Source organism: Mesoplodon densirostris, chromosome 4, assembly GCF_025265405.1.
Source record: "Mesoplodon densirostris isolate mMesDen1 chromosome 4, mMesDen1 primary haplotype, whole genome shotgun sequence".
Taxonomy (NCBI): Eukaryota; Metazoa; Chordata; class Mammalia; order Artiodactyla; family Ziphiidae; genus Mesoplodon; species Mesoplodon densirostris.
The window spans coordinates 49,484,676-49,499,043 of record NC_082664.1 but is presented as its reverse complement, the minus strand read 5'-3'; the positions used below and the strand labels follow the sequence as shown (position 1 = coordinate 49,499,043).

The 14,368-nt window shown below is 36.2% G+C and overlaps 1 protein-coding gene and 1 non-coding gene across 3 annotated transcripts in view; one reads left to right on the top strand and one right to left on the bottom strand.

Annotated features, from left to right (window-relative positions):
• The window catches only part of STYX (serine/threonine/tyrosine interacting protein), a 38,022-nt gene extending 25,581 nt beyond the window's left edge, over window positions 1-12,441 (top strand). For both annotated transcript variants that reach the window (XM_060096206.1, XM_060096205.1), the window contains 2 exons: window positions 6,270-6,363; window positions 8,839-12,441. In XM_060096206.1, coding sequence (XP_059952189.1) covers window positions 6,270-6,363; window positions 8,839-8,912 — 168 coding nt within the window. In that variant the 3' untranslated portion in view covers window positions 8,913-12,441. The remainder of the gene's footprint in view (window positions 1-6,269; window positions 6,364-8,838) is intronic.
• On the bottom strand, window positions 7,538-7,610 carry TRNAG-CCC (transfer RNA glycine (anticodon CCC)). Its single transcript has one exon. It is a non-coding gene; the product is annotated as a tRNA-Gly (tRNA).
• Window positions 12,442-14,368: the final 1,927 nt, after the last annotated feature.

Genomic DNA, 14,368 nt, shown 5'->3' with positions numbered 1-14,368 from the left:
TAGATTCTATTTGTCAGTATTTTTTTTAAGATTTTGGAATTAGTTGAATAAGTGATATTGGTTTGTAATTTTTTTCTGTACTACCCTCTTCTGGTTTGGATGTTTATCACATGATTCTCATTTTTAAAATGGAAACTTGCTTTCTCTTTATGTGCTCTAGAACAATGTAAATTAGATTGGAGTTACGGGCTTCTTGGCGTTCTGATATATGGTACCTGTGGAATCATTGGACCTTAATTTTTTAATTTAATTCAGTTATTCATTATTTCATTCATTTGTATATTTTGAGGGTGGACCAATTCTTGGCCAGCTTTTCTTCATTTGGTAGGTTAAGTCTGATTTTCATATACTCCTCAGGTCACTTTGGATGGTTTCATAATCTCCTATATAATCATTCATTTCATAGGATTTGAGATAAAATTGAGGAAAATATTTTTCCATTCTTTTTTCAATTTTGTGTATCTGTGCTTTCTTTTTTCCTTGATCTGGTTAGTTTATATAACTTTTCTGTATTTGAATTTCTGCTTGCTTTCTGCTTTCCTTAGGTTTTTCTTGTTCGTGCTGCTGCTGCTGTTATTCTTTAGTGAATTTCCTGAGTTGAAAGCTTAGTTTTTCATTCTTTCAAGAATTCAAGACTATGAATTATCCTCTTAGCATTGCTTTAGCCATATTCTACATATCACACATAGATTCTGCTATGCAATATTTTTATTATTGTTACAGCTTGATATTCTGTGATTTCACTTTTGATTTTATTTTTTATTTAACATTTGTTTGAGAGGTTTATTTTTTTAAAAAACTAACTATATAGGTGACAAGGTTTATTTTCTATTTTTGTTCATTTCTAATACTATTTACTTCTTGAATTTTTTAATGTTTTCTTCATGGCCTAATATATAGTTGTTATTACGACTGTCTCCTGGGCACTTGAAAAGAAGAAATATATTCTCTGTTTTCAGGGCATAAAGCTCAATATACAGTCGTCCCTCAGTATCCGTGGAGGATTGGTTTCAGGACACCCACCCCACTGCCCCGTGAATTCCAAATCTTATATAAAATGGCATAGTACAGTCAGTCCTCTGTATCTGTGGGTTCTGCATCCATGCATAGAGGGCTGATAGTATTTGTTTGCTTCGTCTGTCTTGGGCTGAGAGGTGAATTGAAACTCCTTTACTTTATTATGTTTCTGTTTATTTTTTCTTTAGTTCTTCTAGTTTCTTTGCCAATTTTGGTACTGTGTTATTTGGTAGATAAAATTCAAGTTAGATCTTCATTGTAGTTATATATTTATTATTCCTCCATTCAATTATTTTACTTTGAAATTAACCTTGTGTAATATTGTTTGCATTTGCCTTGTGAGTTTCTTCATTACTTTTCTTTCCACCTTTCTAAATCACTTTGTTTTAGATGCATTTCCTATATATGGTCTATGGCTGGATTTTGCTATTTGATTTGTTATCAGTATTTTTCTTTAATAGGTGAATTTATCCCACTTTCTTGCACTAAAAATGATATATACTTTTGTCTGTCATTTTATTTCATGTCACGCTTTCTCTTTTTTTTTTTTTTTTTTTTTTCTTTTTGCGGTATGTGGGCCTCTCACTGTTGTGGCCTCTCCCGTTGCGGAGCACAGGCTCCGGATGCGCAGGCCCAGCGGCCATGGCTCACGGGCCCAGCCGCTCCGCGGCATATGGGATCCTCCCAGACCGGGGCACGAACCCGTATCCCCTGCATCGGCAGGCGGACTCTCAACCACTGCGCCACCAGGGAGGCCCTCGCTTTCTCTTTTAAATGCATCTTTTTTAAACTTTTCACTATAAAGTTTATGAATTTTTTGTATGTTTGTATTTTGATAATTTTTAAGTTTATTTTTAGTTCTAAGGGGCACAATTGTAACTTTATAGTATATACGTATGTTTCTTGAGTTATCACTTTTAAATAACTGTCAGTTGATTTCCACTATAAAAGATAAAAACTTATATACCTCTACTTCTTTCCTCCTTCCCCTCCACTACCTGTTTTGTTATTAGTCTTAGTTCTTCTAGGAGTTACCTCTTATACCTTTAAAAATATTTAAATATTATACCTCTTGTTACTTAGCAATATAAGATCATCTACTTAAACTACCTCCTGTTATATGTCCTCCCACCTCCTTTTTTTAAAAAAAAGATTATACTTTTTCTGCATTGTTACAGATTATAATATTTATATTCTGTCCTATAACCGCATTTTCTAGTTGTTCATCCTTAGTTCTACATTTAAATAGGATTCTAGCTTCTTTATTCAACTACTGGAGTTTGTCTTTGAGCATTATTTTCAAGAAGAGTTCTTGGAAACTATATTCCCTAAGTCCTGGCATTTTGGAAAATATTTTTCTGTTGCTCTTATGTTTGAATGACAATTGGCTAGATAAAAATTTTTTGTTTAATACTTTTTCCCTTATGGGTTTGTACACAGACCTGACATTGAATATTGCTCCAGAGAAGTCTGAGGGGAGACTAATTAAAAAAATTTTTCCCCCTGAAAAGACTTGATTGGGAGGAGGAGGTGTTGTCTGGATGAACATAGGATGCTTTATCAAGGTATATCTTGTTGATTGTTCTATATTAACTTCTCAGTCTTAGTATGCCCTTAGCACTTACAGATTCACACCTTCCCCTATTTCAGAAAGTTTTCTTCTACTATGTATTTGGCTTCTGATTTTGTTGTTCTGTTTCATTTGCCTGGTTTTTTTCTCCCAGAGACATATTTTATGTTGGTTCCCTTTTTCTTCCATATCTGCCATTTTCTCTGTAATTATTTTCAACTTTGTTCTTTTCTCTTTTGGCTTGATTTTTCTCAAGCTTTTCTTCCCTTTCCCATACTTCATTGTTTCATCAGATGTTTATTTGGCATTGTTCTAGGCAATGGCAGTAAAGCAGAGAACAAAATAGACAGAAATCTCTGACCTCATAAAACCTATTCTAATGAGAGAATTAAACAGTAAACAAAGTAAAATGTAGTAGGTCAGATGGTAATGGGTCACAGAGAAAAATAAGGGAGGGAGAAATAAGGCCATATAAGGAGATGCGACATGAATTGCATTTTTAAACGGTGATCAGTAAAGGCCTTATTGCAAAAATGATATTTGAGCAGAGACCTGGAGAAATTAGGAGAACAAGCTGTGCTGATATTGGGGGGAAGGCATTCTAGGTAGCAGGAATATACGTGCAAGTGCCTTGAAATGGGAGTGTGCACCGTATTTTCGAGATGTGCAAGAAGGTCAGTGTGGCTGCAACAGAGTAAGCAAATAACGGTAGGAGATTAAAGCTGGGAGGTAAGGGGCCACATGACAGGCGTTTATAGGCCATTATAAGTAAGACCTTTGGCTTTCATTTTAAGTGAAAGAACAACTTCAGATTGCCTGCCGCTGTGTTGAATATAGTATACTGTGTATATACTGTAGGGGTTGTTGGGGTTTGGGCAGAAGCAGGTGCTCGAGTTAAGAGGCTGTTGCAGTGATGGAGTCAAGAGAATGTGGTTTGAATCAGAGTGGTTGCAGGGGGAGAGGTGAGAAGAGATCAGATGCTGGATTTATTTGACAGTAGAGTTGACGGAATTTGCTGAATTTGGATGTGAAGAGAGATTGGGATGAATCTAAGCCTTGTAGCCTGAACACTGGAAGAGGAACTGCTACTTGCTTATATGGGAGAAACTGCATGAAATTTGAAGGGAGTAAAATCAAGAGTCGGTTTTGGTCATGTTAAGGTTGAGAGAGCTATTAGATAGTGGGCAGGTATACATAGAAGCCTGGATTTCATGAGAAAGAACTGTATTTCTAGGGGTTATCAATATGTAGATGCTATTGAAAGCTTTGAAACTGGATGAGGTCACTAGAGAAGTGAGTGTGGATAGAGAAGGATTTCAAAAACAGAACGTTAATGTATTCCCAGCATGTAGAGATTGTGGAGATGGGGAATCAGCAGAGGAGGCTGAAAAGAGTGGCCAGTGAGTTGGGAAGAAAATCAGGATGGTCTGGTGTTTGGGAAGTCAAGTGAAGAAGGTGTTAGAAGAGTGGAGAATGACCCTCTGTTTCAAAGGTTGATAACAGGTTAAATAAGATAAGGGCTGAGAATTGACATTAGGTTAGGAACATGATGTCACTGGTGCCCTTGACAGTTTTTGTGGAAGGGGGAAGATAAGCATAATTGCTCAGAGTTGAAAGGAAAATGGGAAGAGAGGAATGTGAACAGCAGGAATAGATAATTCCAGGAATTATGCTTAGAAGGGGAAAACAGAAATGAAACAGTAGTTGGAGGGGAAACTAGGATTAAGAGGGGCATTCTGTTTGTTTTCTGAAATGGTAGGAAATGGCATAGTCATCTCTTTTATTGTCCTATTTCTTCCATTAATCCTTTTATCTCTTCTTTGAACTCATTTCAGAAATGCCGTATTCTCATTGATTTCATGGAGAATTATAATTTTCACCTGCTCCATGGTGTAGTTTTCATGCAGTGTTCTTTATATATAGACTTTTGGTTATAATGTTGCTTTTCTTTCCCTTGCAAACATCTTTACATAAGACTACATTGGTTCCTTTTTGATATTGGTCATCTTTGAACTGGAGACATTCTTCTTAGATAAGCTATTTGCCCAACAATAAAGTTGTGGGAAAGGGACCAGGGGAGTGGTGGGGAAAGGCAGGCAGCTTAAATTTTCCCAGTTGTCTTGGAAGACTTTCTCACCAACACTTTTCTCCAGTGGTATGACTCTACTTAGTGAGTGGGGAAAAAAAGAGCCCCTTTTGTCACAGGTTCTTCTTGTTTAGATTGATAACCACTGCATGCACATTAGAATCACCTGGGGAACATTACCCATACCAGTTAAATGAGAATCTCTGGGGTGGGGGAGAGGAGCTGACTATATACCTACAGGTTTTAAGGCTCCTCAGGTGATTCTCAGGTATAGCCAGGCTTGAGAATCAATGGTTTAGCCTTTACTTTCAGCTGACCAAGATCAGCAGATGCTTGGCAACATGCAACCCAGTTTCTCCTCCACGTTGCTTGCATCTTGCAGAAATGCCAGGTGTAGATGTTCATATTTTCCTTAATATGCCCTTCCTCCTCCCACAGCCCACGCACACTTCCTGGCTGTATCATACTAGGCAAGGGCTTGTTAGGTTTGTCAGCTGTACCCACTCTGTCTGATATCGGCAGTCAGGCGTCTTTTGTGCATAGCTTAGTCTGGTTCCATTTTTTTTTAATGTTACTGTGAAATATAATACACATATATAAAAATGCATAAAGTGCAAATAAACATCCATGTAACTGCCATCCAGGTAAAGAAACTGAACGTTTGCCAGAATCCCAAAAGCCCTCTTGAGGCCTCTTTCTAATCAAAATTCTCTTTCTCCCATCATAAAGGTAGCCAGTATCCTGACTTATTTGATAATTAATTCCTTACTTTTCATTCTTCTCATATTCCGGGTTATGGATGTTTCCTCGTTTCTTCGAATAAGGAGTTCTCTATTTCTTGTTTTCAGAAAGGGGAGAGGGATAGGAATGCCTTTATTTCTCCATCTTTAACTGGAAGTAGAGGACTATTGATTTTAAGAAATTAGAACCAAATATATACTTGAAGCAATTAAGTGCCTTATATTAATCTGATTTTTAAAAATATTTTATTTCTGGGCTTCCCTGGTGGCGCAGTGGTTGAGTCCGCCTGCCGATGCAGGGGACATGGGTTTGTGCCCCGGTCCGGGAAGATCCCACATGCCGCGGAGCAGCTGGGCCCGTGAGCCATGGCTGCTGAGCCTGCGCATCCGGAGCCTGTGCTCCGCAACGGGAGAGGCCACAACAGTGAGAGGCCCGTGTACCGCAAAAAAAAACCAAAAAAAAACAAACAAAAATATTTTATTTCTTTTTATTCTTATAATCATTCTATGAGATTGCCAGTTTGGGTTTTGGGGGTATGTATGTGTTTTAACAGATGAAGTCAGAGATCATATAGCTTATGCCTGGTGGCAGAGAATACATACTGACTGGCAGTTAGTTCAGTGTACAGTGCCTTAGTGCAAGCTATTTGCTTGACTTGATTTATAGTCTCATCAATAAACGTGAAATTATAAGACAGGAATTTTAAGCCTTTCTCTTACAGCAGTATGGCACCAGAGTTTTCAGTATAAACTAAGAATACCAATAATGTACGTATTAACCACTTTTTAAATTTTGTTTTGTTTTGGGTATCCAAGAATTTAAATGTATATTCAAGTTAATTAAAATCTTTTCTAGGAATATGAAGCCATCTACCTAGCAAAATTAACAATACAGATGATGTCGCCACTTCAGATAGAAAGGTCGTTATCTGTTCATTCTGGCACTACAGGTAAGGATTTTTTCATTTTGGAGAAATTTGGGAAGAAAGATGATGGTAGTGAAGAATAGAAGAGAAGAAGCATCTTTTGCTCATTAACAAGTTACACTGAACAATTTAAATTGTTTAGAAAATTTTTGGATGGACTATTGAATTAAAATAAGATAATTCCAAATTTTAACTTTATAATTAAATATGTATTATATTGAGCTTCTGTGTGTACACCACTAGTTAATTAGAACGTGTTGATTGGAAGATCAGATTTCTACTTTGTTGAGTTTTAAATCTTTAAGTAGTATAACTGTGTTGCAAAGATTAAAATAATAAGAGGGGTCTGGAGATGAGGCCCTAAACACACTTAGGTGATCTTATTAAAAATGAAAGGTGGTTAGTAAGTAAAAGCAGGGTGACTAAATGTAAGCTACCTCAGTTTTTCTCTTGCCGTAAGTATTTGAATCCTTTCTCCTTTCCCTATTGCAGTGTCCCTTCCCCCATTTTAAAAGTTAATGATCCAGGCATGCTCTCAAAATCCTAACTTTTGCCATCCTCTCCAAGACCTTGTTACCCATTTTTGTCTTTCTTTTTATTAGAGCATTCATGGAATTTTTTTAGTTTCTGGTTTTTCTCTCCCAGAGTTCCTTTCAGTCTTATTTGAACCTACAACCTTGTAAGTTAGGAGAAACAGGTTACATACCTGGTTAGTGTTGGACCTGGAAATTTAACACTGGCTGCTCCACAAGTCCAGCACTATATTGCACTTCCTTAGTGATAATACTATATACCCATCCTTCAGGCTCAACTTCCCAGTTGTCACTGACTCTTTGCAACTTCTATCTAATCATTTTCCAAAATGGGATGGTCTGTTTCCTCAGTACCTAGAATTCCCTCCCTCTTTTATAGTACCCTTAATTTCGGTCAAGTTCAGGTCCACATTGGCCTCCTATTCCAACTCTTGTTATTTAGTCTGTTCTGTACATTGTGGCCAGACTTATTTTCATGAAAGATAGTTCTAATAGTGATATTCTTCCTGTATAAAAGTCTTCATTGGCATAATTTTTTTAATATTTACTTATTTATTTGGCTGCACCAGGTTGTAGTTGCAGCAGGTGGGCTCCTTAGTTGTGGCTTGCGTGCTCCTTAGTTGTGGCGTGCGAACTCTTAGTTACAGCATGCATGTGGGATCTAGTTCCCTGACCAGGGATCGAACCCGGGCCCCCTGCATTGGGAGTGCAGAGTCTTAACCACTGGACCACCAGGGAAGTCCTCATTGGCATAATTTCTACTGAAGAAAACACATCATAGGTAGTAATTAAAGGCCCTTTTGATCTTTATTTGTATCTCTCACTGTACCTCTATATATGCACTCCAGAAAATGGGACTACTAATGGTTTCCTGTGCGTGTCTACTGTTCTCCACCTAGAAAGCATCACCTTCAGTCTCTCTGTCCATAAAAACTTGGTTCAGATGTCATCGCCTCAAGAAAACATGATGATTAACTTACTCTTCCTCTAATCTCTAGTTATTCAAAACTGCCATAGAGCTTTATCTGTACCTCCTCACTTTCTGCCTTATAGTAGTTACCTGTGTCTCTTACCTCACTTCGTAGAATGCAGGTGCAACACTGCATGTGAAACTGTTACAACCACTGTATTTAGACTTATGGCTAGCATATTTTCTTCTCTATTCCATCAATACTATATTTCTATCCTTAATTTTAATCTTTCAGTGAAACATTAGTTTTCTGTTGGAATCCACCCTCTTTATTAACATTATTACCATGATTTAGCACAACCTTTAGGGCATAAGTTTAAGGTCATGCGATTGATAGGCAGATAACACAGCAAACCCTCTACCAGTTCAGTTGTTCCCTAAAGTTTTCCTCCATTGAGACTCAAATTTCTTGATTATAACTGTTGGGCATATGGGGATAGCTCTGATTCTGTGTGGGAAATTTCTGTACTAGCAGACTCTGATGTGAAGAGTAGATAAAAGAAAATCTCTTATCTGCTACATGCTTCCTTTCTCCCAACTCTAGACTTGTTGGTAATAAAATCATAGTTTCAGTGGAAAAAATATTTTTGGCAGCATCTGTGGAAGCGAAAGGATAATTACATGTACAAAATAAATTGTACAAATGTACAGTGTCCTAAGTCACATGTTTATGGAGCCTAAAAAACAAACTCAGTAACCAAACAATTATGAACCGTTATCCCTTTAAAAATTCTACTTTCAAACTGTTTTAAAAATGTTCATTATATAAAATACCTTAATACTTAAGAGGGAAAATGTCATGAAGATATAAAGTTCTTTGGGTAGTTTATAACAAAAGAATTTACAACAGTTTACTAAAAATTCAGTCATAGAATTTTCATAGTCATATATATGGTAACACTTCATGAAAAATGAAGCTTTTGCTAGTTGTAACATTCTAATGAATGAATTTATTTAAGTTCCCATTATATGTTATGTTCATGCAATAACTTTTAGGCAGTTTGAAGAGAACACATGAAGAAGAAGATGATTTTGGAAACATGCAAGTGGCGACTGCGCAGAATGGCTGATTAAAGAGCAGCAGTATAGAGGATGTGAATTTCTATTTGGGAAGGAGAAAATACTACAGACAGTAATAATGTAAAATGGTAAAAACACAAGTAGTTTCTTTTCAATTATATGTTGCTTCCAGACGTGTTTTTCTGCAACTTGTTGAGCAACATTTTAAGATGTCGGACTTCTGCAATAGATGGCACTGATGGTTTTATTCCTTTTTTTTTTTTTTCTTTACAGTTTTATTATAAACCAAGAATTTTGGACTTGCAAAGAGGTATTATTGCAATAATGCACTTTTCATACTTGAAGTTTATTTGTATGATATAAAGTTGTTACTTTAAACAAAATGCAAGTTAGGGGGGACTTGTTTATAAAATCTGGGTAATTTATAACAAAAGAATTTCCTAAAGTTTGCTAAAAATTCATTTTGTGTTTTATGTATTACATTTAAAAAATAATTTTACAGTTCAATTTTATGATGGAGCCTCTTACAGAAACATAAACAAATGCAGGAATCTGCCACATTTCTTTTTAATATAATTCAATAGCTTAATTATCTTTTAATTTTTTTAAACTTCTTGATCCCATCTTAATAATCTTTAAATCATGACATTAGCCAACTGTCCTTACTTTAACATGATCCAAGTATTGCTTCTTTTCCTACTACCTTCCTAATTTTATCCTATAGAAAAAAACGTTTAATGAACAAAGGAAAACGTTTTGCTTTATCATACCAGATGCTCAAAAACAAGGAGAGTTTTAAACTCAAGTGACTTTCCTTTAGCATTCTTAAAAGCCAAATGTTGTGTTTGTTCTTTTGAGTTGTGTAGCCTGTTTTTTCTTTGTCCAAAATGGTTCTAAATAGAATATAACAAACCAGTGTAGCACTATTTTTTTTCTAAACAAAGCCCAAAAAAGAAAAGTGCCTTGCCTCATTAGAAAATATAAAAAATAAATCCTCATGTCCTCTAAATTAGTATGTAGAACAGTGAAAAGTTTTGAACGTTTTTCTGTAATTTTTTTTAAACCATAAATTAGTTCAAACTGAAAGTCTTAAGGCTTGAAGAAACCTTAGTAAATTATTTGGAATATGGAGCATTTACTCCATTTTTATGTTGTCTTAATGATTCTGTGAGATTGTTCTGGCTCAGAGAAATGCTTTTCTTTGAGGATGCATTTATTGGGGAAAAGTGATTGTGGGAGACTTCAGTGTATTATAAATTAGTGTTGTAATCAGTTCTTGGCATTGCGTTAATCCAAATTTCCCCCATAATTTGCATTAGCAAAGTCACTTTATGGATCCTAGGTTCTCCATGTTTTTATTTATACATATAAAAATTGTTCTAAGAAAAACATTTTTGCTATTTTAAGTACGATGTTGGGGAGGAGAGGAGTGTTTTTAACTTTTTATAGTTGGTGATTTAGGGTAGCACAAACAAAACTCCTTTGTATCTCACTTTTCTCAGTCCTCTCTTGAGGTGCTTTACTGATGGGACTTGTAAGGTAGCAAGTTACCTACTTCGCTTTCCTCCCTAACGTGTAATAATACAGTAAAAGCTTTTTTATCCAGCATAGCAGGAGAGTGGCAGTGAATCAAAACTGCTTTGTTAATTAAGCGTTAATTCTGCTGCCCCAGGTGGTATTCCTCTTCTGATTTCCCTTCCCTTCCCTATTTTACCACCCTAAAATAACAGCATATTGTCAATCCCATTGTAGTCTTGTATTCTGTTGTGTGATTAGGTCATTGGGTGTGGTGGTCTAGTATAGTCAGGATTTGCATTGAGTGTTCAGAAATTCCAGCTGGTGAAGTGCCAGATAATACAACTTTCCTGTATATAGATCACTATTGGTTAGGTCAGCAAAGATCTCTTTTGCAAATTAATAATCTGTGATGCTTCATTCCACAAAAACGGCTTAAAAGAATCTTCGTAATAGTCCATTTAGGTTTTAAAAATGAGGCAGTTAAGATTTTCTAAATTAATTTCTTAAATACACATATCCTCTCTAGTAGTCTGGCCAAGAGTACAGGTTTGGTTATTAATTTACAGTTGGTAATTTTCCACTTTTTCTAACCACTGTAATTTTTATGTTGGCACTAAAGTGCCTGCCCAGCACTGTATATTAAAGACTCACAAACACTAGAAAACAGGACTGTCATCTTCTTGAGTACAAATTAATATGGACAAAAAGTTTATTCTTTCTATAAGAATACTGCAAGTTTGTTTTATCTTGGTTTCATTCTTCCACCCAGTGTTCAACTAGTTCTTCTGGTAGCTCTTCCTATTCTTCTGTTTGGTTCCATTTCTATAATTCCTCTGTTGCCACTGATGTTTTGTGATAGCTAACTATAGTACATTTAACCATTTATTTCCTAGAATATTTGAATAATGTATGAGTGACCCAGCACCCAATTTTAAACATTAAATATTAACCTGGGCACAGAATTTAAAATGATATTGCATCAAAACATAGGATAACTGCTTTATTGTCCGTTTTGAAAATATGAAACTTGAATATTGAAAATATTCAAACTGGAATGGCAGTATTCTTACCTTGTAATTTCAGTCCATTGGTTCCTGTTAATTTCTTATCAGATGTTTAAACAGCAGTTACCTTTGTTTATTTGTATCTACTCTGGGGTGGAAGTATTAAACCATGATACCCTTTGCTACCAACTCTCAACCACCTAACTTTCAGAGCAGACTATTTGTTTTGGGAGGATTTTGTGCTTCATCTGAGTTTAGAAGTAATGTCAGAAAATGTTAAGCATGTCCTTTTAAAGAAAATATAAGGTTTATAATTGTCTTATTACCATGGTAATTTAAATGCATTAGAAGTATTTAACTGCAATCTTAAATTATAAAGTTGGGATGCATATATAGAGATATATATCAAAATCTCAACTTGATGTAAAGTAAATGAGCAGTTACCTGGCAGACTTTTTTTTTTTTCAGATAACTGTTTAATCCATAATTCCATAACAAACTTAGCTTCACTTCAATATTTATTTTGTCCATTCATCAGTGCTCCAATAAGTAAATGATAGGAAATAGCTGAAAATTACTAAAAGATTTTATTTTTTTTTATTGATTAGAAAAATAAGTTTCTAGGGTCTTTGAATGCTGGATTTTTTTTTTTTTTTTGTCTTATCCATCCATGGCAGCTAAAAAAAAAAAAAAATCACTCAAAATATTCAGGTTTACATGCTAGCTCTCTCTCATAGGGAGTTGCCATACCTCACAGTTCAAAGTGTATTTTGTAGATCAGTAACATTATACTGACATGTAATTGCAATTTACTATGCAGCAAAAATGATTCAAAAAGAAAAATAACCTACAGTGTCTATTTACCTTTGTATAGACAATTGCTTAAGTTACTCTGCTTTTAACATCTGTACTTGGATCAAATGCTTATGTATGTATAGGAATGTCACAGTGCAAGATGCTGCTAGCTCAGGCACAAGGTATTAAAATTATTTTGTGAAGATTGGTGGTTGTATTAAAACTGGTGTGCCATTATACCTCAAAAAGATTGAAAAGCTCATTTATACTGCTTATGCCTCAAAACCTCTTTACTTAGATTGTTGTCTTCTAGGTAAAAGTAACCCAATTTTAGTCCCACACAGATTAAGAAGGATGAATGAACATTGGATACTGAGAAGCACTTAAAGAGTATTTTGTAAAACATTGTGGTCACACATAAAAATTATGGTCAGTACAGGGAAGGCCCAAGTTTCAGCTCAGGTATATTTTAAACAATTAGTTGAACAAGTTTGGAGTTGAAAGTGAGGAAATTTGTGACTGAAGGAAAGGGTAAGGCCATCCATAGAACAGCTTCCAGCTCATTAAAAAATACTTTTTGCTTTTAGTTTTCCCCTTGTTAGCCTACCTACATAATATTCTTCATTAAATCTAAGACATCATCATTAGCATCACTACACCATCTTTTTGATCCTACTAAAAGGCAAAAAATATTGCTGAATAAACTAAGACAAGCCACTGATCATAAAATGCATCCAGATTTCCAAATGTTACATGTAAAAAAGAAAAAAAAGTGCTTGAGAGTCAGTGAAATACAAATATAAAAAGAACATGGAGCAAAATAAAAATCACAATTGCCACTTCGTTATACCTTTTCAAAAGTAAACAATGCTCAAAAATGTATATATTGAAATGTTCTATGCAGTTTTTTTCATACTCAATTTTACCCACAAAATGGCTTAGAAAAATCATATTTCTCTGGTTAACTAAAGCTAAATACAGATCATCAGTTTCCTCAATGGCACAATTTTTATGTATTTCACCTTACCTACAACTCTATTTCCTGTAGGGGGGGATTTAAGATAAGACCTTAAGAACACTATTTAGGGGCTTCCCTGGTGGCGCAGTGGTTGAGAGTCCACTTGCCGGTGCAGGGGACACGGGTTCGTGCCCCGGTCCGGGAAGATCCCACATGCCGCAGAGCGGCTAGGACCGTGAGCTATGGCTGCTGAGCCTGCGCGTCTAGAGCCTGTGCTCCGCAACGGGAGAGGCCACGACAGTGAGAGGCCTGCGTACCGCAAAATAAAAAAAGAACACTATTTAAAGGGATTTATTGAAATAGCCACCTTATAGTTTTACTTCAAATTGTTCAGTAAAGCATTTAATTTTACCTTTTTTTTTTTTTTTTTTTTTTTTTTTTTTTTTTTTTTTTTGCGGTATGCGGGCCTCTCACTGTTGTGGCCTCCCCCGTTGCGGAGCACAGGCTCCGGACGCGCAGGCTCCGGACGCGCAGGCTCAGCGGCCATGGCTCACGGGCCCAGCCGCTCCGCGGCATATGGGATCCTCCCAGACCGGGGCACGAACCCGTATCCCCTGCATCGGCAGGCGGACTCTCAACCACTTGCGCCACCAGGGAGGCCCTAATTTTACCTTTTATTAGGGGTTTTTTTTGGTGGTGTTTTTTTCCTGGCCATGCAGCACAGCATGCGGGATCTTAGTTCCCCAACCAGGGATCGAACCCATGCCCCCTGCAGTGGGAGCGCAGAGTCTTAACCACTGGACCACCAGGGAAGTCCCTATTAGGTTTATTTGTTAACAGAGGTTTTAAATTACCAGACTGTACCTAGTAAAGCTGCTGTTACCAAGGTTATAGGACTCCTAAAAAAGCAAAACTTAGCTTTGTTGCTTTCACTAGGGACAGATCAATTCATCTGCCTATGTCATCAGCAGGTGAGTAGTACACTCTCTGTTGGTGAAGAATTTCTGTTGTTTTAGAAAGCCAACTTTAGCTTTACTGCATGGAGGGAAATCTGAAATCTAGTTGAGGTAGGTGTGGATCAAAGGGATGAGAAACAGGTGGTCTTTACTTTCTAAGCTCCTTTTACAAAGGGTACACAAAACTAAGATTTTATGAACCATGACTTGACCTAATAATTCAATAGACAACTCAAGAAAAGCACAGAAAACATTTGGATTCTAACAAAAGACTA